We start from the raw sequence: 22193 nt of genomic DNA on the forward strand, positions 1-22193 counted from the left end.
CACTGACTTGCCCGCATTAGAAGGTTGTTGCGCAGCAGCTTCCTCACGATTCGCAGAAACTGCGTTCGGCTGAATCCGAATTGTCGCCGGTCTCTCTGGGGCAGACTTAGGTGGGGTCTCAACGCGATCGGTGGCTTTGGTTGCGTCGGATTCGGTAGCATTCGCAGAAGGTCCCGTAGACGGGTCTTCACTTGTGGTGGAGCTCGAGTTCCATACTGTCGCGCTCGCATCTTTCTTCGGCGGGGAACTAGTCTCGTTCATTGCCCGCGATGACTTTGGTGAATACTCAGCGGGCTCGATAGCTTCTGTTGGGATATTCGCGGTAGAAGTATTCGCGGAAGGATTTATGGGACAACTGTCCCGTATGGTGATGCTTGCTTTTGGCACGTTGCTGCCCACACCTCGGAATGCTTGGTTTGCTTTGGGCTTTGTTGGAACAACCCGTGTCGCAGATATTGCGTCCTGTGATGTAGCAAACGTTTTCGGAGCAATCGTGTTAGTAACAGGCCTCGCTAGATCCGCTTTCGTTGACGACAAGCTATCTCGCACGCCTTTGGTTATCCCGTCCCCAGCAGAATCGATGGCAGTAGCTCCTTTGGGTTTGTTGGGCGCCGGTTTCGAGACATATGGGCTGGCGTTTTGCTTCGTTGTCGCCACATTGGAGGCCGCTGAAGCATCGGTAATGGCTCGAGCACCTTTTGATAGCGCGTCTGCAGAGTTATCAACCGGGGCTCCAGTCGGGTTATTAATGACAGGCCTCGAGGCATCTGAATTAGCGTTCTGGTTCGTTGGTAACGCCTTCAGAGCCGCTAGAGCATCACTTTTAGCTCGCGGAAGGGCAGACCTAGGAGGAATATTCGCGGGGACCTCCTTTTGGGTGGCTGAGCCTGATGCAGGAACGTTGTGGTGTCTGTCATTCTTGGCTCCGCTTGCCTCAGCTGTTGAGGAGCTTTGGCGAGGGATAGCACCGCTCGCATCTATAACAGTAGGAATCGAAGAGCGGTCAGCCTTTGCCGAACTCATGGTGAGATGGCTCGGGGAGGACTTCCTCGTAGGCGCGGCAGCCATAGAATTCCTTGACCGCTCTGCTGCCGTGGAAGCAAACGTGTTGTTGCGAGGTCCCGGTTTCACGGCGGTCGGAGGATTAAGCAGCTTTGGAGCCACTCCCTGCGCAGCTTGTCCCTTCAGCGGTGGCTGTGTTGTGCGTTGAGGGGTGGTGGAGGTTGTTGAAGTGACTTCCAGCTTTTTCTTAGGAGCCGTTCTGGTATCGGGTCTGAGAGGCACGTCTCCGGTCTTTCTTTTCTCTCCAGGGCCAGTCTGAACGGATGATTGGGGCTTCTTGGCCGGATTGCCAACCATTGGGTTCACGCGATGCTGTGAACCGGACAGTCCAACAGCATTTACCGAGACCATATTTCTTTGTTGATTCTGGGAGATATTGGTTGACGGAGGTCTCATGGTGTGCAAAGTGTCCTGACCCTGGCCCTGGTTTCCATCTCGTCTAGCTTGCATAGCCGCCCCGGTGTTAGTGGTGGCAAGCCGGGCCTTATTGGTAGCTTTTGATGCCAGTGCCATCTTCATCTCTGTTGGTCTTCCTCCAGCTTTATCGCTTCCAGACTTCCCGCCGAGTGGCTCTTTATAACCAATTGCTCCATTATTCACGGAACTGCCTAGGTGATGTGATCGTTGCTCATCTCGCCCCGCTGGCGGAACCTTCAGTCTTGCTAGTGTCTGAGCTGGAGCATTCCGATCTTTCTTGATTCCCTCCTCCAAGCCAGCTGACCCCTTCGCCTGGTTCTGTATGATAGCCTTCGGTGCTTGCGACTGTGAGGGATTCCCCTGCAGGCCCTTGTTCTGGATAACTTGCTTCAAACGCCCAAGGTTCAAACGTTTGGTAGGGACTACCGGCGGTGGAGAATCATCATCGCCACTTGAAGAGGAGTCAGCGAAGGGCAGACTGCGCTTTGGACGTTTGGCGGTTGTTGTTCTCATTTGGGCACTTGGTGTCAGAGGTCGCTTTTTCGCTGTCGAAATGCTTCCCCGGGTCGGTTTCGCAAGTGAAGGAGGCCTTGCACCCGCAGTACCCATTCTTGTTGAAGTTCCTCTCGTAAGAGGGGAGGTTGGAGTTGTTGGCTGTCTCAAGGTATGTGGAGGCTTCGTGCTGGTGGGGGCGGAAGGTGGAGTAGATTGCGGCGGGCCACAATCGGGGACTTGCAGAGGCTTAGGGCGTTGCTGGCGGACGAGCGGGGGGCTGTTGATGCATCGTTTACGTTGTACGACTCCCTGCTCCTCGTTGGATTCTTCATCAATATCGCTGTCGGAATAACCAGTAAGCTGCGCTAGCTGGGATTGACGTTGGGTAGGGGTTGATGGGGATGCCATTATCTGTCTTTCCAGCGGCTGGACTAGGTCTGCCAGCTCCAAAGACTGAGGACGTCTTCCAAGGTGTAGCGGATTCGACCCGACAACGTGAGGGGATCTCGAGTTCCGTTCTTGCTCGCTTTGCTAAGATAGGTCAGCGCCAGGTAAAGGTGAGTGAGCTTCGCAGATCTTGCGACGTGACGTACCTCCTCGCTGCTAGAGGAGAAAGGTTCGGGAGTAGGAAGCTCAAACTTGCCTTCGAGCTCTTCCTCTTCGTAGGTGAATCGAGAACCGGAATGAGTGTTACATGGGCCGGATTGCGCAGCTTCGGGCGTCGAACCGGGCGAGCAGAATAGAGAATCTATACCTTCCTGACCGGCAACGGTCTCATGACGTGGCGACTGCACCATTGTCGTACAACAGGTTGCCAGTGCTCACTTTACGTACAGGGTAGGGGATTTTCTCTAGGCACACAGTCGCATTCGGGTCCGCGGAGGTAGTTTAGAATGAGCAACAGTCGGTGGATGGTTCTGATAGGATTGGTGCTCCGGATTTGGCTCCCGAGCTCTCGCGACGAAGATGGCGAACGAATTCTGGGATCACTAGGGTTCCAAGGTAATAGTAGCCGGTACTAAGTCTCCCGGCTCCGAAAAATCTCCTTGGGAGGATAGGCAGTAGAGGAAGGTAAGCGGAGAGGACCGCCAGGTTCAAGGGTTCCGTGGGGGTTCGCAAACGGGAGATGGTGTAATGGAACAAGCTCACCGCCACCCTGATGGAGTTTCCCGAACTCACGCTACAGCCGACATCTGGCGCAGTCGAATGAGCCCCATGATATCGTTGAAGCCACCCGATTGGCTAGCTAACTAGGGAGCATACTCCAGCTACCTGTGCTTGGAACGTGGTCTCGCCCACCGCTCCTGAACTGCAAACGCTCTCGGTGTACCATAATCGCGTGAGTTTCAGCAAGATACTCGTCACCGGTCTGGTTTAGCAATCCTACAAAAGACCACCCCAATTTGACGGGAAATGATCTGGATGGCGCTGGTAGGTAGTACTCAGCGCGCCCTATTAGCATCTGGTCACCTGCTTCTTGTCGTATGCTGCATGAATTCGGCGCGACTGAGGTCCCTCGACAAATTTATCTCTATAGGATTAATAATGCAAGGCGGTGGCCCCGATAACGCCTTGGTATGCCTTACAAGCGTTCGCACTACATCAGGGAGCCATTTGGATGCCTCCTGGATGAAGGGAATTCCACAAGGCGGGACGGCAGATCTTTAGGAAGATTTGTAATGAATATGATTGTGGTTGTTAGTTGAGTACATGGGTCATCGAATGAGTGGTTTGGCGTCGCAAGAAAGTGAGGTTCAAATGGGTGGCTTAGTCATCGCTTGAAACGGCTAGCGTCGCACAAGTTTCTTTTTGGACAACGCCAGATATCATTCATCCCAGCAGCATTGACCGGCTCCGCGGCGGTGAGCACCGTAAGACCGTTTAGAATGGCAGAAGCTATCCTGTCCGCACCGATACCAATCCCGGAGGCGGTACTTAAAGATCTGGCGAAGGATCTTTCAGGAGTCATTCCAAATCTTTCGGAGGAGGAGCCGAACCTTGGCGTGAAGTAAGGGCTCAAAGTCCGTGAGCTTCAGTGTTGCTTGGTCGGAGTATCTCTAACAGCTGTATAGCGAACTCCATGCTGTCATTAGACCGATCCTGGATACCGCGGACTCGGCAGACCTTGTCTCTTCACATCGGGCCGCTGCATGCAATATTTTGTGCGCAATTGTGGAAAAATGTCAAACATCGAATATCCAATATGTGCGAGATGCGGTGCTCGACGATTCCATATGGTTGCGGCTCTTCAACGTCTATCTCGAGAGATCCGACAATGCCAAAGGAAAATCCGTGAGACAAGTGCTCTTAACTCTTACGGGAGTTTTGCTGAAGAGCCCGGACCCTCGATCTCTCGAACTGCGAAACAGAGCGGCGTCGACATTTGTTGACATCATCTGCGGGCGCCAGGATCGACTGAAAGTCAAGCCAGCTTTGCAAGGTCTTTCTCATTTTCTGCAGAAGGATGTAGTCACCATTCCCACGCTTGTTGATCTATATTCGAAGTTGCTAGGACGCTACTCAAGTCATTCGAAGGGGGTCGCGACTCCAGAATCCCTATTCGCCTCATTTCTCTCATGGATCGTCCATCATGACACTTCGCTCTCCGCCGGTCATCTGGTCAAGAACTATCTCATCCAAATACGTCGTTCCTCAAATGCCGAAGTATCAGCTCGTGAGAATGCTGTTTCCCCAGCCTGGATAGAACCAGTCGTCAACACTCTCCGTGTCTGGCCAGATCGTCTCCAAGAGTTCAAGACCAATGTCTTCCCTCATTGCTTCCTTCCGAATATCGACGAATACCTTGGCTTTCTTTCCTACCTCCATTTCGGCCGGCACGTGAAACCCAAAGGATCTCTACCTCATCAAATGCGGATGTTTGATGGACACAGTAACTGCTTGGATAGTTTCGAGGAGTTCAGAATATTGTTGGCCTCTGTCGAGACTGGCAAAGAACTAGGAATCGTCAGAGACATCGGTATGTCGTCAAATTTCTTATCCTTGTCACTCTTTATTCTACCCGCGTGCATCTTGCAGGTGCAGATCCTCCGTGAAACGACTAACCAGACGGCGGTTTCCAAATAGAAAAAAGCTGTGCTAACGGGTCATCTAAGATTATCGCGTCTCTAACATTATCGACGTTTATGGGGGTACCCTCCATTTGCCTGATGATATATTGGGCGGCTGGATGTCCCATACTGAGCCAGAGGTTCGACTTGCCGGCCTTTTCCTCTCCGTATATTCGACCACTATCACGAAACCTATCACTGGCGGGGTCTTCAAGTCGTTGAGACAGAACCTCATCCATTTCCACACAGATACTGATGCTAATTTCCGCCGGGAGCTCCTTGGCTACACACAGAAGTTGTTCGACCGGCTCAGGGGAAGCACCGCAACCCTGGTTAAAACAAAAGCCAAGCCCACTACAGCAATGCAAATCCGTATGCCCTTTCCTAGGGAGTGCTTCGGACGCCTCAGAACCCCACAGCCATTTACGAGTAAAGATCCCCTCCTGGAGGCATTACAGTTCCTTGTGTGGTACCTACGCTTCCTCGAATGCGAGTTGCGCACAGACGCTTCGTATCAGAGACGCATTACGGCCCTAAGAGCGCTCATCATCGTGCTAAAGTCTGGTCTGGATCCCCGTGTTCCACATCATCTTCTCTCCAAGTCTGCTCAAGGACAATTGAACTGGGCTCATGAACTGCGGATACCGAATCGGAAACTGATTAGGACATTATTGGACTTGATCCTTGATCCCTTTGATGACATTCGGGATGCGTCCGTCTCGGTATTGCAACTATGCTTGAATTCAATGCCGGATAATGAGCGGAATACAATTCTGTCAGCCCTTCCTCGCTTCATTACCCGCGCAGAGGCAGCAATGCTCCGTACCGGCCGCGCTGATCAGGCCGATGGTGTTGCGCGCGCGTATTCATTGCTCTTCTCGTCGTGCACGCTGAAACCTGGGGCAATTTCAGAGCGGCACACATCCGACCCGACCTCTAGGGTTGGACTGTTCAGCCGCCTGAGCGAACAACTGTCGTTGACTCTTCAGGTCGCGCACAAGAATCTCTCGGAAGCGGTGAACGGAAGGCCAGTACATGGAACGTTTGCTGCAATCAGGTTTGATGCCCGTACATCAGTGTTCGTCACGACTCTGACACTCCCGTAGGTATATCGTGGACCAAGAGCAGTTCTACGCCGAAATACAGGCACTTCCCAACGACGAGTTTCAACAATGGAAACAAATTCACGATTTGGTTCTTAGTAGTCTCCATCAGTTGTGGTCGTGTGTCAAGACCGTACTATGTGCCGATGCTCCGGAAGGACATGTTCCAGAAGAATTAGAAGAAGAGGCCAACCTCGACACGAAAGAGGTACTTAGCTACTCCTGGCGGGGCTTGAAAGAAGCCAGGTATGACACAGTACCACTACATCCTCACATTGACTAATGTGAGTAGCGTATTGCTCCGAACGATAATCTCCAAAGCTCCTATAGGCACTCATGATAAGGCAATAATAAGACCTGAGACATGCGAAGAGCTTGGGCGACTATGCTTTGCTCAGCTTGTAGAGCTTCGTCATCGCGGTGCGTTCTCAACGGTTGCTCAGACCTTCGCGTCATTCTGCCGCCGCTGCTTGTCTACCGACCACCAAGTACTTCGGAAACTGCCGGAGAAGTGGTATCAGGTATGGACCTATGGTCGGTTGTGGCTGCGGCGACTGACAATGTAGGAAACTCTACAATCGATACAAGCTAAAGCTACCGCCATCACTAGGCGATCGGGCGGAATACCTTCGCTCATGGTAGGAATCATTGCTGCGGAGCCACAACCGGGTGGCAATCTCTTTCCTTGCGCCATGCGGGACCTTATTGCTGAAGCCCTCGTCGAAGCGCAGAGTTCCAACATTGAAGAGTCTCGTCTTCCTCAAGTGCATGCCCTCAATTGCATCAAGGAGATATTCACATCATCGAAACTAAGCATTGCATCCGAGGCGTATACTGGGGAAGGACTAGAGCTTGCCGCAAGCACGCTAAATTCGAGAATGTGAGTCCCCCTGCCGCCACCATTTACACCGAGGCTCATCACGTACAGATGGCCCATCCGAAACTGCGGCCTCATGCTCTTCAAAGCCTTGATTGAACGCCTGCTCGGGAGTGATGAAGCTCAAGATTGGAAGGAGCGCGACCGAACGAAGACCTCACGGTTCTCGTACAACAGCTACCCAAGCTTAGTTGGTATCCTTGAGCGCTTGCTCGACTCCGAAGGACCGCTAAAGAAATCGCTTGATGCGACGCCTGACAATAACTCGCCCATGGACTTACACGGCGCTGAAGGAGTATTTCCAGCACTCCAAATTCTTCGACAAGCATTCCCACCCGAAGAGACTCGCCAAGTTATCTTTGGACAAGTCCAGAAGCTTCTCCAGAGCCCTCACTGGCATCTTCGCGATATGGCCGCGCGTACCTTAACGTCGCTCTATCCACCCCACGAGCTATTCCATGCGTGCAAGATATTACTGGCCGTTACGCATGATTCTGTCAACGCAAGGCATGGGGCGTTGCTGTGCGTCAAGTACATGCTCAGGAAGTGGACGCAGAACCAAGCCAATCTTGGTGAGTTCTCAGCCTTCCAATACTCCCTTGCTCCTGCTATTGCAGCCCAACTTCAAGTTTCAATTATAACACCGCTACTCTTTCCTTATTTGTGTTACGTCTAACAACTTCTAGGCTCTGATACATTGGAAGATTTGATGATCAATCTGCGTCAATGGATCCCCGAATGGTACACACAACTGAAGTGCCCATTCACAAGGGCCGCGTTCCTCGACATCATCAGTCTCTGCGGCATGGCAATCGCACAGGGTTTCGAAAGTCAGTCAACAATCGGAGCTTGGGCAAGTCTGACCGCGTCTCTCACAATCGGCGCGGAAAATAGTATAGATCTCAAGCGTGCCAACGGTAATGCGCTTCTCCAGAGATCGCTGGCACGGCTCTTCTTCATTGACCGCACAATTCTTCGACCTGAACTCCTCCATACCAAGGTATCGAGAGATAATCAAAGTATCGGAGATGCCCTGCTGCTCCTTGAAATGGGGAATCCGGATACATGCGCCGCGGCCTTGGACACTTTGGGCGACATCATCCAGCTCAAGGCCCCGAGGGGTCCGCTCATGCAGATCTCGCTAATCCTCGTGCATATCTACACTCTGATCCAGTACGCAAATAATCCAGAAGTCCTCTCGAAGGCCCAATCTGTCCTCGCCAACGGCCTCTCGCGGCCTGGAATGACAAAAAGCTGTCTTTCTCTCATCAAAGAAGCTGATCTCCTCTCCATGCTCGACAAGCTGGAAACCCGATGCGTAGAAGCCGCACCATCAAACATGCAAAGCGCCCTTCATCTCCTTGGCTTCTTCCTCGACTGGACCTACCACGAGTATCCTGCTCATCGGCAAACACTCCTCCACCGCATCGCGCGATACATCCGCGTCCTCCGCATGGCAATCATCGATACGAATCCATTCGATGCTCGCTTCGCCGCTGCACAGTCCGTGTCCGCGCTCCAGCATATCTGGACAATGAGCCCGTCTTCAAAAAGCACAGGGCCGTTGCTCCTAGGTCTAACTTTCGTCCTCTACGACATGCTCACGGACGACGACGACGAAATTCGAGACACGGCTGCGCTAGCCACGACCAAGCTTCTACAAGCGCACGTCTCATCCTCGTCCCCACCCTCCTCCGAACAACGTACCATCACCCCCGCAGTCCCCATCCTAACAACCCACCGCCTAGCCAACTTCCTCATTACCACTTTTGCTCCGTCCAGGCCCGGCTCCGAAGCCCTCTGCAAAGAAGCTCTCCGCCGCCTCACCGGAACTCCCTCTCTCGCACCTCCCTTCACGTCCGCATTCGCCGCAGCGCGTAAAGAAGACACCGCGCTCTTCAGCACAGAGAAGCAAAACCTGTTCAAAGACGACACCCTCGACGCCGTGCTCTGGTCTCGCGTCCTCTCTTTACTCCCCTGCTCCATTATTCCACCGGCCGTACGTTCGGGGCTTACAACATGGGTCCTCGAGGCCCTCGCTGTCCTGACGTCCACCGCGGAGAAAGAGATTGACGGCGCGCTGGGATGGAGTGCGAAGCCTGAGGTATTTACGCTGGGTATGCGAGGTATTTGCGCGGCGGAGGTGGTGGTGAGGTGGAATGTGGGATCGCAGGATGCGTCGACTGTGAGGAGGATGTTGAGGGAGTTTGTGGACATAGGGGAGGAGAGCGAGGTGCATGGGATATGGCTAGACAAGGTCGAAAGGGTGCTTGAGCAGAGCGTTGTGGATGTGCTAAGGTGTGCCAAGGAGAGGTTGATCGTAGTGGAAAAGGCGGTTGGAAACTGAGGAAAAGACGGGTAGAGTAGGAATCGAGATGCTGTCGAACAGGAATCTCAACATTCGCTGGTAGTGTTCTCTTTCATTGATACAGCATTACGCGTCTTATCTCATACAATGCAGTCGTCCAACCTAAGCCTTGAGCCTCCAGCCGAAGGTCGGTAGCAATCATTACATCGCGTTTGAAATCACACTATCCGAATGACCATCGCTTACTCTTCAACGTGTGCCTGGATGTTACTGACCTCCGCTTTTGCCTCCTCCCATGAAGCTTGATTCCGGCGTGCCCAGTCAATGTGGCACTGTGCGAACTCCATCTATGTACTTGTCAGTGAAAGCTCGCGATTGAGGACAGATGCGATGCGTACCATGTATCGTCTCAAGTCGTTCTCCTTCTCAGACTGGAATCGTCGTAGGTCCTTCATTACGCCACTACTGGCGTCTTTGGTATCTTTTTCAGCGACTTGTAACGCTTGTTCGAGCTACAGAACCATTGGTAAGCACTAGTGAGCTAGAACTGCTCGGATACCCATACCTGCTGCAGACTCTCCCTCGTCTTGCCAATCTGATCCCTCCTCGTCCTCTCCGGATCCACGTCCGCCATGCCCCTAAACGCATGCGTTATCGGCCCAAACAGCTTGCTCGTGACAAAGTTCCCACTCGCGCTCTTCTTATGAGGGCTAGTCGGTGAATTCGTCTCTGGCGTACCCTGCGACGACGATGGAGGCGGCTGTTCGCCATGTGTGGGTGGGAAGTCGGAGTCGATGGACGCTGTATCTTCGGAGGGCCGCCTCTCCTGGCCGCTGCTACTGCGTTGTGAGCTGTTTGAAGTTGATCGGGTGCGTTGTGGGCTTGAGAGGCCTGTGCCGCTGAGATGCTGTTCGAGACGCTTCGCCTCTGCCTCGCTGCGCTCCAGCGATTCCAAGAGCGCCCTCTTCTTATCAAGGTCATCTTTGGTCATCTCCTCTTGTATGCGCTTCAGCACCCGGTATCGGAGCACACTGCGTACGACTCCTGCGAATTGCGCGCTCTCCCGCATGGGTTCTGCGAAGCTCGCGCTCAGCGATGAGGATAGCTCGGCCGTTGCGATGTAAGTGGAATCGACTGCCTGCCCAACCTTCTCGATGGCAGCGGCTAGGGACTGAGACTGCTCGGACAGTGAGAAAGCGTTGAAGCGGGCACCCAGCTCGGCCATGTCGTCTCCCCAGGCTGTCAGATGCGATAATGTGCGCCGATTGACCTTTTCCATGCTACCTTGCAGTAATGCCTCCAATTCTTTGGAAGATGCTTCAAAGTTCACGAAGTATGGATCGAGCTCCTCCTCGGACAGATTCTTAGTTTCTGGCGGGAAGCGACCGAAGATTTGGGGACCGGGTGTTGTATGCGCGGCTGTGGAAGGCGTGGCAGCGTAGGTGGGTGGTGAAGTGGGAGTGCCGGAGAGCGAGGTCGCATAGCCTGTCTTTAGTTTGGCAGAGGCTGAGGGAACGGGAAGGTAGCTGTGCGCTTGGGTCGGGTTCGCGGTATCAAGCGGGGGCGCCTTGAGGACTTGCTTGGGGATGTTGGAGGCTGGCGGAGCGTGCAGAACCTCGCTCTATATCGCAAATTCTGTGAGCACAGTAATCCCAAGCAGTGCAGAAGCGGAGCAAGAAACATACCCAGCTCGTGTGGGGGTCGAGGAACCTCCAGAACACACCGTCGTCGAGCACCTCCATCATCCGCCTACATCTGTTTAGGAAGACAGCCAACATGCGCTTCCGCAATTCGATAATTCCAGCGTCCTCTTTCGCCTTGGTCGGCTTCGCGGCGTAGTCGGCCATTGTGTGCTTCTCGGGAATCGGAGGTATAACGAGGGTGGGGTGCAGGTTGACCAGCGTCTGGCGCAACGAAGCAAACTCGGAGTACCTCCGCCGCACTTCAAGGCCCTGCATGACAATTAGTTGCGCCCGTCTTGTGCTTGCAGGGTTCCGTCATACGCCGGTGTTGATAGTGTAGGCTATGAAGCTTCCACCGCCCTCCAGGTTCTTCCCCGCATATGTGATGAGTATGGACGAGTCGGGGTTCTCGTACAGCCATTGCTCCACTCGACTGTCGTAGCCGCCTTTCTTGGGGGTGATGGGCTCCGTGCCTGGGGATTCCTCGTTGTAGTCGACATCGCTCATGTCCCGCTGCGAGATGTACTCTGGTGATTCCTGCGGGGGCGAAGATGAGTCTGAAGGCGGCGTGGCAGGGCGGTACGGCACTGAAGGGGGTCAATAGTGATCGAATGCGCGCGTTATGCGCTTGCGGATGGAAGCCTTACGGGCACCGGGAGAGGTGAGGCCAGGCACATGGGAGGAATTGGAATCATGGCGGGCAAAGGAGCCGTACGGATTGTTGTCCTCGTCGTCCCACATGTTGGCGAGAAGAGGAATGTGCAAGAAAGGTATAAGAAGAGAGTGCGGAGAACGGGGGAGCGACAGGCGGGTGGGACGGGCGGAGGAGGTGGTTCGGCGGTGCTGGCCCTTGCAGCCGCAAGTGACGTTGAGGCGGGCCGCGTCCGTGCGCCAGCTCGCACACCTCGTCCTCTTCGTTTACATTCCAGAGCACACCTTTGTGTCATTACGTATCTACAGTCGAGCGTCACGACTGGGAAGGTGAATTCACCGGGCTAACAGCACAGCGCTTGCTACGTCTCCTCCCTCTCCGTCTCCCAGCCTAGCGTCGACAGAATTTCGGATTCGACAGCAGATCCACCCTCTTCGCTCCGACCGCTTTGAACCGCCCCGCCAACGCTCCCACTCGCAGCTTCACCGCCATGGCTGCAATCATACGCGCTCCTACCGAGGCTCGATATAAGCGTCGATGGCGACACGGCATGGATTGGAGAGTCTTGCTTCAGCGAGGCTGGAGCTGCCGTGGCTGGCGCTTCTTCAGGCACTGAGGGAGCCATGCCGAGCAGAATCGTCTGTCTCTCGGGCTCTGATTGAGACTCCCCCGGCTCAATGATTACGGGCTCCGGGCAGCGCTCCTGTGCGGGCGAGGCCTGCTCTTGCGCCATCTCTTCTTCTGGCGGTGGCGTCGCTCCGCCTTGTTCATACTGCTCTCCGTTCGCTTCCTCCGGCTCGGGTGCGGAATCGTCCACTCGTTCGCCTTCCTCCTGAGGTGGGGTGCATTCCAGCCGTCTAGAGTGATCAGAGTCCACGTCTTGTCGAGGCTCGGGCCGTCGCTCAGGCCGCGGTCGGCGTGGAGGAGCTGCGCGCTGCCCGCTCCGTCGTTCGCCCATCGGGGGCCCGGGAATCTCAGAAACTGCGATATATCAGGTTAGTTGATGCGCGCGAAGGTGCATAGGATAGCGGCATGGCTATCCTACGAGCATCACACTGGGCATGGAGGAGCATTACTCGGTGCTAGACGCCTGTCCGCGTTTCTCAACTTCCGACGCCCGCTCATTCTCGTGTATGGTGCATACCTAACAGGTTCCGTTCCACCCCGTCCGAGCTTGTCCATCCACTGCCTCGGGTACGACGTTGGGCCGCTATTCCATAATCGTGTCTGCAGGTGTGGATACTGAGGAAACTGGAACGCTGCACGAGGAGCTGAGCGGGGGATGTAGGCTCGCGGTATTTGCTGGACTGATCCTGATGAATCGCTGGAGGAGAGGCTCTCTGAAGAAGAGTTGGAAGGAGCTTGTTGCTTCAAGGCTTCGAGCACCATTGGCGGGTACTCGTCGCAAATGTGCATGTAGTCCATCTTAACGGGCACAGGTTGCACCAGGGAGGGCTCTGTTTCGTCCGGTCCCTCTTGCTGCCTCTCTTCGGCTTCGTACTCTTCCACGTAGGGCTGGATATATCGCGAATCGTATGCGACTGGTCCTGGACGTAGTGCCGGCATGGAAAGAGGTATCTGAGGAGCCGGATTCGGGCCAGCTACTGGCGGTGGCGCTATAGGCTCGGCGAAGCTAGATTCTATGCTTTCCTGTTCTTGCGTATGCCACCCAATCCGGGGTGGATAATAGCCTTGTCCAGAACGACGAGCCGGAGGCGGACGTCTCTCGATTTCCCTCTCGAAATCCTCAGTCCAACCCCTCGTTCTTGGTTGCGGACTCCCCTTCTGACATCTTCTTCTCGACTGCGAATACTCCCTCTTTGATCTTCCGCGTCTCATAGATCTCGACCGCGACGAGGAGCCAGCGTTGCTACGGCCCTTCTCGTGGCCATAGTCCTCAGGTTCGGGCTTTATTAGAAGATGGAACCAGTGAGCCAGCTTGAGGCATTTCATATGAATATAGCGGTGCAGGTAGTAGATTGCGAGCCAAACGACCGCAGCGCCGAACAGGCCGGCAAAGACGATGGCAACGATTAGGTTGGTATTGGCCATGCTGGGTTCGGGATAGAGAGGAAAGCAGCACAAGGAGAGCAAAGGAAAGCAAGAGACGCTGTGGTGAAGAGCTGTCGAGACTGTTATTCTCGTCTAAGATGCCTTGCGCACGATGAACGGAAAGTTTGTCGAGTATTCCCATGAGACAAACAAACTCCATAATAGCTAACGGTCGTACCACTCGGTCGAAGCAGAGCAAACTCACTCTGCACAACGCACTGCCGTAGGTAAAGCCATTGTATTTCCTTCCATTGGCTAATCCGTCCGTAGTCCGCCCCTGCTAGTCCGAGTCCGAGTATCAAACAACGCAGCTGTTAAAAGTTTCCGTGCCCACGAGGTGTAGGCAAACTCCATGCAATTGATCCAGAGCGTGAAGTGGCCTCGCTCGCTCTTCCCGGTGCGCAAGTGTGCCCAAATCGACGCATATTCCTGCAACCTTCATCTAATTAGTATCCTATCCTTTCGCAGCACAACACCCCCTCTCCTCGACGGCATACCCCAAACTTCCTCCTCCTAACCCCCACCTCTCCCTTTCCTCTCCCTACCTGGCTTCCCCACCCAATTCTTTCCCTCGCTCGCGCGGATCCTACGAAGCCGCAGCAGCAGCAGCAGCAGCCTCGACGTCCTTGCGATACCGCATCTCGTGGACTTCGGCCGTGACGGCGCGCGTCGCCGCCTTGTACCAGCACCAGGCGAAGAGGAGCGCGAAGACGGTGATGAGGCACACGATGAGGACGATGGCGTCGCGGGATTTCATTTCGGCGAGGCTGAGGTTGTCGCGGATGGTGGGGTTTGTATGTAGATGAGTGTTTATCGTGATGTGAGCAGGGTGGAAAGGCGGCGGCGGCGGTAGGTTTGATTTCGTGGGGTGTGAGGAGGGCGTGAAGGAAGGAGTACTAGAGGATGCAGAGGACGGCCAGATGTGTTCGGGGGCTTACATGGATGCGGAATAAGTTTTGGGGTCGGGGTGGCGTTGTAGTGTGGGTATTTCGTTGTGTTGTTAGGTCGAAGTGAAAAGCGTCACACGGGAGACCACTCTTTGCGGTGAGTGAAAGACGAATGCAAGCTATTACTGAGCTCCTGCTCCACTCTAGGAATGTGGCGATATGCTTCGATACTCTTACGTAGGGACAGTTACTCTCTTTTGCACAAGTTTAGGGTGTAGCCTAGAGGAGTATGGTAGACAAGCAAAAGTGCCCGTACCTTCCGCAAAGAACACAAAAGAGATACATGCATGTGCGATACCCAGAAACCGGCTCAAAGATCCGTCTCCCCGTCCTTCGCCTGCCACTTGTTGAGAAACTCGAGCGATTCTCTTGTGTCCTGATCCTCTGGCCCAAGGACATTTTCCCGTAGCCGGCGGCATTTTCGCATCAATGAAACGGCCTCCTCTTTGCGTCCAAGCAATTTGAGTGTGCATGCCAGGTTAGTCATGCTGGTTAGCGTGTCCGGGTGCAAATCCCCAAGCACTGCTTTCCTAGATTCCGACACCCTTATATGTAGCGCCTCAGCTTCCTTCAACCGTCCTTTTGCGGCGTATGTCACCGCCAGATTGTTCATGATAGTTAGCGTATCTGGATGCTCCTCGCCAAGCGTCCTTGAACTCATCTTAACGATGCGCTCGCCTAGCACTTGGGCCTCCTGCCACCGTCCTTGATTGTGGTATGTCGCCACCGCATTGCTTATGCCCTCTAGCGTGCATGGGTACTCCTGCCCAAATAACTGCTTAGTTAACCCAGTTGCTCCCACTTCCAGTTGGTGCCAGTAAAAGAAAGAAGCCAAACCGTAGATGGACACTAGACCCCTCATCTCATCTAGCATGTCCTGGTCATCTCCCCCGGCTAACCTTTCCCCCCCGCCTTGGCTGTAATGATGCTGGAGAGAACCTGCTGCAATATCCGATGGGCCTTGAGCGATGCCAACAGCGGAAACGGAGCTTGGAAGAGGTCGACAAGTAGAAATCGGACTCTGCGTGGTGAGAGTGCTGTCTTTAAATTGAACTATGCTGGATACGGAAAGAGCTGGCGAGCATACCCGTGGACTCTGAGCCGGAGTATCAAAGCCCCCTAGTGAGTGAATCGGACTTGCTGTTGAGAGTGAGGGACTGGGAACCGGTGTGCCGCGTTCGGAAATGGTTCGACAGATTACAGCGGACGGAGTGGCTTCTGCACGTCAGCACAAATCCATAAGACGCTTTTTTTTTTGTTATGTACTTACATGCGGCGGGGCTGGGGGCGTACGGAAGACTCTCGGGAATACCATGCCTCTTCATCCAACGGTCTATCTTTCGTGGCTCTACTTCATTGTCTCGCACCTCGAAAACGAGACCCCTCTTGTCAACTTCAACGAGCTTTCTCTGCTGGCGTTTCCGAACGATTGCCTTCATTTCTTGAGGCTTGACATTTTTGTCCTTCCTCCATTGGCTGATACGTGTTCGATACTGCCGTTCTCTGTACGCCAATTCGTGTTAGTACATAATTCCTGGGTAATCTGGAAGGTGCGTACTCCGCGATAAAGCCGAAATCCTCCATCATCGTCTTGACGTCCTTCAGCGGAAGGCTTCGCGTAATGTGTAGTTCGATGATGCGAGCTTTGTATGGCTCCCAGGCCTCAGCGCGTAGAGTTGGCGCTTTTCTCTTTCGTTGCTGCGTCGGTGGACCCATCGCGGTTGTGGGCAAAACGTTACTCTCACGAGCTAGCGCTATCCGAGCCGGATGCGGGCCGAACGACTCGACGACGTTGTTCGACCACATGACGGACGGAGGCTTGCCGAGTGAGGGCATCTGAGGGAGGTCACTGTGCTGACAGTACCTCGCTATATTGGCAAAGGTTCCAATGGAGATTTGGCGTGCGTCGTGGGGGGGTTGGAGGGGAAACCTTTGGAACAGACTAAGGAGCGAGAGGGACACTGCATTTTCAACGATACCAGAGCATATAATAGAGCGACAAGACTCAGGAGAGTAGGCAGTGTTGTCGAAGGTGATCGATGATTGGATGGAGAACGAAACTCCTATTGTCGGTGAGTCACTGCAATGCGGCTGAGCGTACTGCGTACGTGGTGGCTGAAGTGGGAGGCAATGACTGAAGATGCCGAGGCACCGGAAATTGACCAAAGATAACGTGTGCGGGTGCACAGTCCGGCGGAGGTCTTCAGGATGGCTGTTCCGCGCGTCGTTATATCCGGAGATTTCTTACTATTATTCCTCGGCTGTAATTTTTGCAAACTTGGCAATTACACGCTCAGGCCAAAACGCTGAGATATAAGGCCTGATTGGCTAAGTCAGCCCTCACTGGCCCTCTGGAGGTCTGTGATTTTCCACGCCGAAATGCCAAAGCTGACACAACTTCCGCCTGCAACCACAGTATTCTAAAGAACACCGGTCCGAGCCGCACCAGCAAAACTACTATGCTGCTCTCATACGATGCAACGTCCAAACAGACCCCCTCCCCGTACCGATAGCTAGTATGGTGCTCCGATATGCAGAACGCACGGAGTCCCGGGGCGAAATCTTCACTTGCAAAAGTACAATCCTCTCGCCGAATACGTATCGCAGCGAGTCGCCGCGGTGAGGCTCCGGCTCTTGACAAAACTCCTAAATGGAATCTTATAAGCTACCACTATCACCCATGCTTCAATGTAGATCTCTTTCCATTTCACCCAAACCCTTCAAATCTCTAGTCTACGTACCGATCCATCTCACACAATGACCCAAGTTGGCCAGCTCTCCGCCGAAGTCCTCACTGCCGCTATCTTCGGCGTGCTCCAGCTCGCTATCAACATGATAGTCCTCTGGCAACAGCGCACCCTACACTTCCGCCAGCTGCGCCGTACGACACTCTTTCTTTCCATTCCCCTTTGTCTTTTCAGACGACTGATACCATCGCAGAGCCAGCAGCCGAAAGAAGAGGACATGCTTTTTAAGTGAGAAGGGCGAGTTCGACCGTTGCTCTGCGTGGATCGAGGCTTCGAGGATCGGAAGTGGATGTTTGATGAACGTGGAGTGGATGCATTGCTTGGAGTCGGTTATGCCGACGGGTCATGTGTTGTTACGTGCCGTGGACGAGCAGAGCCTTGCGAGACTTTATGATCCATTGCAACTACTTTCCTCTTTCCCCAGATCATACGTCAAGTTTCAAACGACGGGAACTGCTTCGACCCACAAGCGAAAAAATATATCAATACAGCGACTATATACGAATGCAAGTCCACCTATGTACGTGTCACGCCGTGAGCGCGCTACTCAACCCCAAGATACCCATGCCAATGAACGCACTCGCGAAGCACAACCGCCTCGAATGCGTCAAATCCAAGCTCTCCCCCAAAAGCTGCACACTAACCATGGCCATGATACCCGCTGTCACCGCGAACATAGCTCCATACACTGTCTCACCTGGCTCACCGGCACCTTCGCCGGCTCCACGTTTCGCAATCTTGAACCAAAGCGCCGCGATAGCAGCGCCTAGTGGTTGCGACACACCGCCGAGTAACGCCGACCAAAACATTGCTTTCCATCGCGAGTTGATGGCGAGGTAGAGCGGGAGCGCCATGGCGAAGCCCTCAGTGATGTTATGGATGAAGAGGGCGAGAAATATGGCGAAGCCCAGACGCGGGTTGGCATGGTTTGTGGCGTAGGTGATGAAGCCCTCGGGCATTTTGTGAAGCGCAATCGCGATACTAGTTTGGAGGCCGATGGAGAGGAAGACATTGGTTGGGACGTGGTGATGGTGCTGTGCGTGGTGGTTGTGTGTGGAATGCGACGAGTTGGATGATGAATGCGACGCCAATGACTGTGAGCTGGGATGTTTCTGTATCGAGTTTCCATTCATTGATGGTAGGCTTGAGTGTGAGTTTTCCAGGGCCGCTGGTCCAGACGCAATCGGTGCCAAGGTGGTCTCCTCATCGACATGCTGCAGCAGAGGCTGGCGTTCGTACGGCATGGTTTGCGCTCTTGAGCCTACTGGCCTAGTAGGAGCCTTGCCAGTGGCTGGATGTAGTCGCTGTGGCCGCGCGTGTTGCACGTTCCTAAAGCATTCCTGTCCGCAGGGATCCGAGTACCCAAAACACTGGCCATTCTCATCGCAAAACTCTTTCGAACCAGTGACAAGCTGCGAGACCTTTGTCGAAATCTGCGTGTGCAGAGACGGCCTCCTCGCCGCAAACCTTGGATGATGGTTCTCGACCACGCCACCATAAGAAGTATAAGTCTGATGGCGCTCGGCATCTTGCGCTCCGTCCAGTTGGAGAAGCCCTGCTCTCTGCTCTTCTATACTCCTAGGCCTGGAATGAGATTGCGCATGTGCATCCTCTTCATCTTCCATTTTTCCCTCCTCTTCGTCACCGTGCTCATGATCGCAGTCAACCACCGAATGCGGAATATACCGATGCAAAATCTGTGACAGGATCGCGATACCGATGGCTCCGACCAAAAAGCACCCAACCAAGGTAAACGTTGCAGCTTTTGCGCTCATTCCCCCCTTTTGAAGATAATTCCTTGCCGATGGGAGCATGCTGTATAGCGATGAAAAGATCTGAGGTGCATATGTTAGTCATGTGAGGCAGTCCTCTGAAAAGAGCCGAGGACGTAATCCGAACGGATACATACCATGACGCCGAATGACAGACTTAATCCAGAGGATAAGAACGCGTTACTGTCCTCTATCCTAAAGTTCCTCTTTCCGGGTAGCTGACGGATGATGAGATCAACGCATATTATCGACGCTAGGTGGCGTTCAGCATGAAAGATCAGACGATTGGATAAAGAGACGCATTACCTCCTACGGTACAGGCTGGACATCAGTTAGCAGCGTATCTCATTGTATGCAGGCAGCCTACCCACCTATGCCGCTGACCGCGGTCATGATCCACCCCCTAGCATCGTTATCGAGAGCCATGTTCTTTGGGTGACGTTGGCAACGCCACACAGCAGCCTGGAAGCGAAGGATGCGCAGTTGTGTCCTGGGGTTATGTATAAGAGGAGCAAGAGTAGAGCAAGTAGGAAAGATGTTTTCTTTCAAACGATGCAGGGAAAAGCAAGTGTGAATGAGGCGTTGCTGATGCGCCGGTGATGCGTGACTACCCTGATGTCCAGTCTTGCACTAAAGCCAGAACTGGCTTAGGCGCTTGGCGTACCTTACGTTAGCCACAAACATCTGCAAGGCGATTGGTGAAACAACAGATGCGCCATGTGCGCTGTTGTGAACTGGATAATCATGCTTCACGCTCTCATTGCGCGGCTCCTATGAGACGTACGAGCAGACGCCGTAGGACCATGAATTATGCTTGATAGCTCTATTAGAGATCAACCTCGTAGAAGCGCGAAATCCCACCCTCATCGCTCATGCGTGAGATCCGCTTTCGTGACATGTTAGACAGCTCACCTGTCTAATGCTGCTGTCCTATGTTTCAATGCAGACCTTTTTCTGTCCTCAGAAACGCCGCCGCTATGCATATGACAAACAAGAAAGAAAAGCTAGGTGAAGTGTATAATGGTAACACAATCGGGAAGTGAACACCGTAAAAACCGCATTCAGAAGATCATCTTGGAGGTCGTGGTGGGGTGATCTTTCCCCACCTCCCTTCGCCGTGTTCCGGCGTCTCGTTGATGACCAGTAGATTTCTACCTCCACAGAAACCGCCGGGCTTGGCTGTTCTTTTTATTTGTTGCCAATGACCTCTGAGGTCCTCAGCGGTGGCATTCGAAGCGAAGGCCTTAACCGGATCATCATACTCCCAGACTGTATCCGTCACGGTCTGTCCGGGTTCCTCGGTTTGCCTTGGATTGAACTGGGGAAAGCCGACGACGTGGTTCAGCAAGTCGTGAATGAGAGAGTAGAGGCGCTCAGGGCGGCGAGAAAGAGAGAGCCAGGAGAGTGTCTTCGTGTCGTAAGCCACTCGAATGTAAGGGTTCATGTATATGGCAGAGTCCGAGGGCATCCCGAGCCCACTTCGCCTGTACTGAAGATCTGCATTGATGAGACAGCATTCCGAGGAGTCCCAGAAGGTGTCCTCCTCGTACCGGAATCGGAGAGGCGCAAGCTCGGAATTGGGTGTAATAGGCGGGTTTCTCGCTGACGCTGCAGCGGAGCTGTCTAAGTCTGTCTGGTCCTGGAACCACTTCGCTTCAAAAGCAGTCATACCTCCCCAGCAACTCCGAACTCGGACGGCATCCGTACCGGAGAGGACATCCTTCCTGCTCGTTGCCGTGCCAGCGCTTGTGAACCAAGGATAGAAAGGTATACCCATGTTGTACCCATCCAGGTCGCGCGTCGCGAATCGGTCGTAGAACTTGAAAGCGTTGATGAAGTCTACGGCACAGGCTGCTCCGTAGCTGGCCCGGCCATCGGAATCGACGTTTGTGGAGAAGAGGAGCTGTGCAGCGTCGATGGGGTCGAAATTTACATCATTGATGTATATTATTCGGTCGAACTGGACATCGGTCGTGTTCAGGGGCGCCAGGGCTCGGTTACGCACTTCAGCCAGGAAGGCAATTCGCTTTATACGAGTCATCCCGTTGGGCAGGGTGACGCGGGGCAGGCTGCTCAGATCGAGGTCCTCGAAGACGATGGTAGAGTTGCCTATTGAGTTAGCAAGTGCTTCTTATACCGCGAGGCGATGGAATCTCACATTTAGCATTCTTCCGGAACTCGAGCAAGGACTGTCGAGTAAGCTCGTCCGGGTCATTCTCATAGACGCTCAGGTGGACATTTTGCGGACCTAGCAGGTCTACCAGGTCAAGCATCGACTTCCCCCACGCACCAGACGACAATTCACCCTCCTCTTCGTAGATGGAAGCTGCTATGAAGACCTTCTCGTTGCGTATATTGGCGCGACCGGGAGTGCGGCTCTGGAGCGCCCGCTGGCGCAGCTCGTCGTAATGGGCTGGTCGGTGGGTGTAGGAGGGGAAAAAGGCACCGACGAAGAGGACGAGAAACAGGCAGATGTATGGTATGGAGAAGAGGCTCCAGTATATCAGCCGCAGCGCCGATCGCTTCTTCCGGCGGGGCGTCACATAGTGGGCGTAGACAGAGGGATCCGCGAGCTTGTCTGGGAAGCCTAGACGACCGAGCCATGAGGAATTGGACACATGACGCTCGAGGTTTGCGCCTTCGTGGGACTCGGAGGAGGCGCGCGGCAGAAGCTCGTAGTCGTGCGCGAATCGGTGCGTTCTAGGGGACATGGGGGGTGGTGGTTTCGTAGACGTTGAGCTCCGGCATGAGGCAAGCGCGACGGGTTATCTGGAGACTGTGGGCGGTCGTGCTAGGTAGAGGCCATGCGGCGCGGGGAAAGGTGGTATTTGAGGGCTGGGCGTTGGTCCGCCGTAGCACAGTGAGCGACAAAGCAGTCTTTGTGGTTCCCGACGCGCGATACAGGGCGCAGCAAGGGTCTCACAAGGGCCCAGCCCGGCAATAATAACCGCCCCAATGAGCCCAAATGAGAGCGAAAACAAGCACAATTCACTTACGCGAGCAGGATTACA

General features: G+C 54.0%; 6 protein-coding genes across 6 annotated transcripts; 1 reads left to right on the forward strand and 5 right to left on the reverse strand.

Moving 5' to 3' along the window:
• The first annotated feature begins 3816 nt into the window (after positions 1–3816).
• On the forward strand, positions 3817–9620 carry BU26DRAFT_328290 (HEAT repeat protein-like protein). Its single transcript, XM_033822149.1, has 8 exons — positions 3817–3982; positions 4047–4951; positions 5088–6099; positions 6149–6391; positions 6438–6666; positions 6712–7025; positions 7074–7594; positions 7709–9620. The coding sequence occupies exons 1-8, from the start codon at positions 3861–3863 to the stop codon at positions 9367–9369; spliced, it is 5007 nt and encodes a 1668-aa protein (XP_033683169.1). The 5' UTR covers positions 3817–3860; the 3' UTR covers positions 9370–9620.
• On the reverse strand, positions 9413–11959 carry BU26DRAFT_458296 (sorting nexin-like protein-41). The gene is made up of 6 exons (XM_033824975.1): positions 11660–11959; positions 11334–11599; positions 11016–11282; positions 9896–10951; positions 9729–9842; positions 9413–9677 (listed from the first exon to the last, which is right to left on the reverse strand). The coding sequence occupies exons 1-6, from the start codon at positions 11751–11753 to the stop codon at positions 9573–9575; spliced, it is 1902 nt and encodes a 633-aa protein (XP_033683170.1). The 5' UTR covers positions 11754–11959; the 3' UTR covers positions 9413–9572.
• A 66-nt stretch (positions 11960–12025) lies between these two features.
• Positions 12026–13716, reverse strand: BU26DRAFT_565576 (uncharacterized protein; the record flags this gene model as incomplete). Its single annotated transcript, XM_033833413.1, has 2 exons — positions 12026–12645; positions 12741–13716. The coding sequence occupies 2 exons, from the start codon at positions 13714–13716 to the stop codon at positions 12026–12028; spliced, it is 1596 nt and encodes a 531-aa protein (XP_033683171.1).
• A 222-nt stretch (positions 13717–13938) lies between these two features.
• On the reverse strand, positions 13939–14485 carry BU26DRAFT_551539 (uncharacterized protein). Its single transcript, XM_033832108.1, has 2 exons — positions 14307–14485; positions 13939–14152 (listed from the first exon to the last, which is right to left on the reverse strand). The coding sequence occupies exons 1-2, from the start codon at positions 14471–14473 to the stop codon at positions 13972–13974; spliced, it is 348 nt and encodes a 115-aa protein (XP_033683172.1). The 5' UTR covers positions 14474–14485; the 3' UTR covers positions 13939–13971.
• Positions 14486–14577: 92 nt separating this feature from the next.
• BU26DRAFT_519899 (uncharacterized protein) lies at positions 14578–16830 on the reverse strand. Its single transcript, XM_033829174.1, has 3 exons — positions 16222–16830; positions 15934–16166; positions 14578–15878 (listed from the first exon to the last, which is right to left on the reverse strand). The coding sequence occupies exons 1-3, from the start codon at positions 16497–16499 to the stop codon at positions 14974–14976; spliced, it is 1416 nt and encodes a 471-aa protein (XP_033683173.1). The 5' UTR covers positions 16500–16830; the 3' UTR covers positions 14578–14973.
• Positions 16831–17715: 885 nt separating this feature from the next.
• On the reverse strand, positions 17716–22097 carry BU26DRAFT_540946 (glycosyltransferase family 69 protein). Its single transcript, XM_033831575.1, has 4 exons — positions 21341–22097; positions 20338–21291; positions 19320–19435; positions 17716–19245 (listed from the first exon to the last, which is right to left on the reverse strand). Exons 1-4 carry the CDS (start codon positions 21891–21893, stop codon positions 17938–17940), a joined length of 2931 nt encoding a protein of 976 aa, XP_033683174.1. The 5' UTR covers positions 21894–22097; the 3' UTR covers positions 17716–17937.
• Between the last annotated feature and the right edge of the window lie 96 nt (positions 22098–22193).

Source organism: Trematosphaeria pertusa, assembly GCF_010094035.1.
Source record: "Trematosphaeria pertusa strain CBS 122368 unplaced genomic scaffold BU26scaffold_8, whole genome shotgun sequence".
NCBI classification, from domain to species: domain Eukaryota; kingdom Fungi; phylum Ascomycota; class Dothideomycetes; order Pleosporales; family Trematosphaeriaceae; genus Trematosphaeria; species Trematosphaeria pertusa.

Coding starts and splice junctions, on each gene's coding strand:
- BU26DRAFT_551539 (XM_033832108.1), bottom strand. CDS start 14,473: ATGAAATCCCGCGACGCCATCGTCCTCATCGTGTGCCTCATCACCGTC. Junction 14,153..14,306: donor GCTGCTGCTGCTGCGGCTTC/GTAGGATCCGCG, acceptor AATTAGATGAAG/GTTGCAGGAATATGCGTCGA.
- BU26DRAFT_458296 (XM_033824975.1), bottom strand. CDS start 11,753: ATGTGGGACGACGAGGACAACAATCCGTACGGCTCCTTTGCCCGCCAT. Junction 11,283..11,333: donor CCTACACTATCAACACCGGC/GTATGACGGAAC, acceptor ATTGTCATGCAG/GGCCTTGAAGTGCGGCGGAG. Junction 10,952..11,015: donor TCGACCCCCACACGAGCTGG/GTATGTTTCTTG, acceptor TTTGCGATATAG/AGCGAGGTTCTGCACGCTCC.
- BU26DRAFT_328290 (XM_033822149.1), top strand. CDS start 3,861: ATGGCAGAAGCTATCCTGTCCGCACCGATACCAATCCCGGAGGCGGTA. Junction 7,026..7,073: donor AGCACGCTAAATTCGAGAAT/GTGAGTCCCCCT, acceptor CATCACGTACAG/ATGGCCCATCCGAAACTGCG. Junction 7,595..7,708: donor GCAGAACCAAGCCAATCTTG/GTGAGTTCTCAG, acceptor AACAACTTCTAG/GCTCTGATACATTGGAAGAT.
- BU26DRAFT_540946 (XM_033831575.1), bottom strand. CDS start 21,893: ATGTCCCCTAGAACGCACCGATTCGCGCACGACTACGAGCTTCTGCCG. Junction 19,436..20,337: donor GCCCGGCGGTTTCTGTGGAG/GTAGAAATCTAC, acceptor AACGCCACCTAG/CGTCGATAATATGCGTTGAT. Junction 19,246..19,319: donor GTCTGTCATTCGGCGTCATG/GTATGTATCCGT, acceptor TATGCACCTCAG/ATCTTTTCATCGCTATACAG.
- BU26DRAFT_519899 (XM_033829174.1), bottom strand. CDS start 16,499: ATGCCCTCACTCGGCAAGCCTCCGTCCGTCATGTGGTCGAACAACGTC. Junction 16,167..16,221: donor GATTTCGGCTTTATCGCGGA/GTACGCACCTTC, acceptor ATTGGCGTACAG/AGAACGGCAGTATCGAACAC. Junction 15,879..15,933: donor CGCCCCCAGCCCCGCCGCAT/GTAAGTACATAA, acceptor GACGTGCAGAAG/CCACTCCGTCCGCTGTAATC.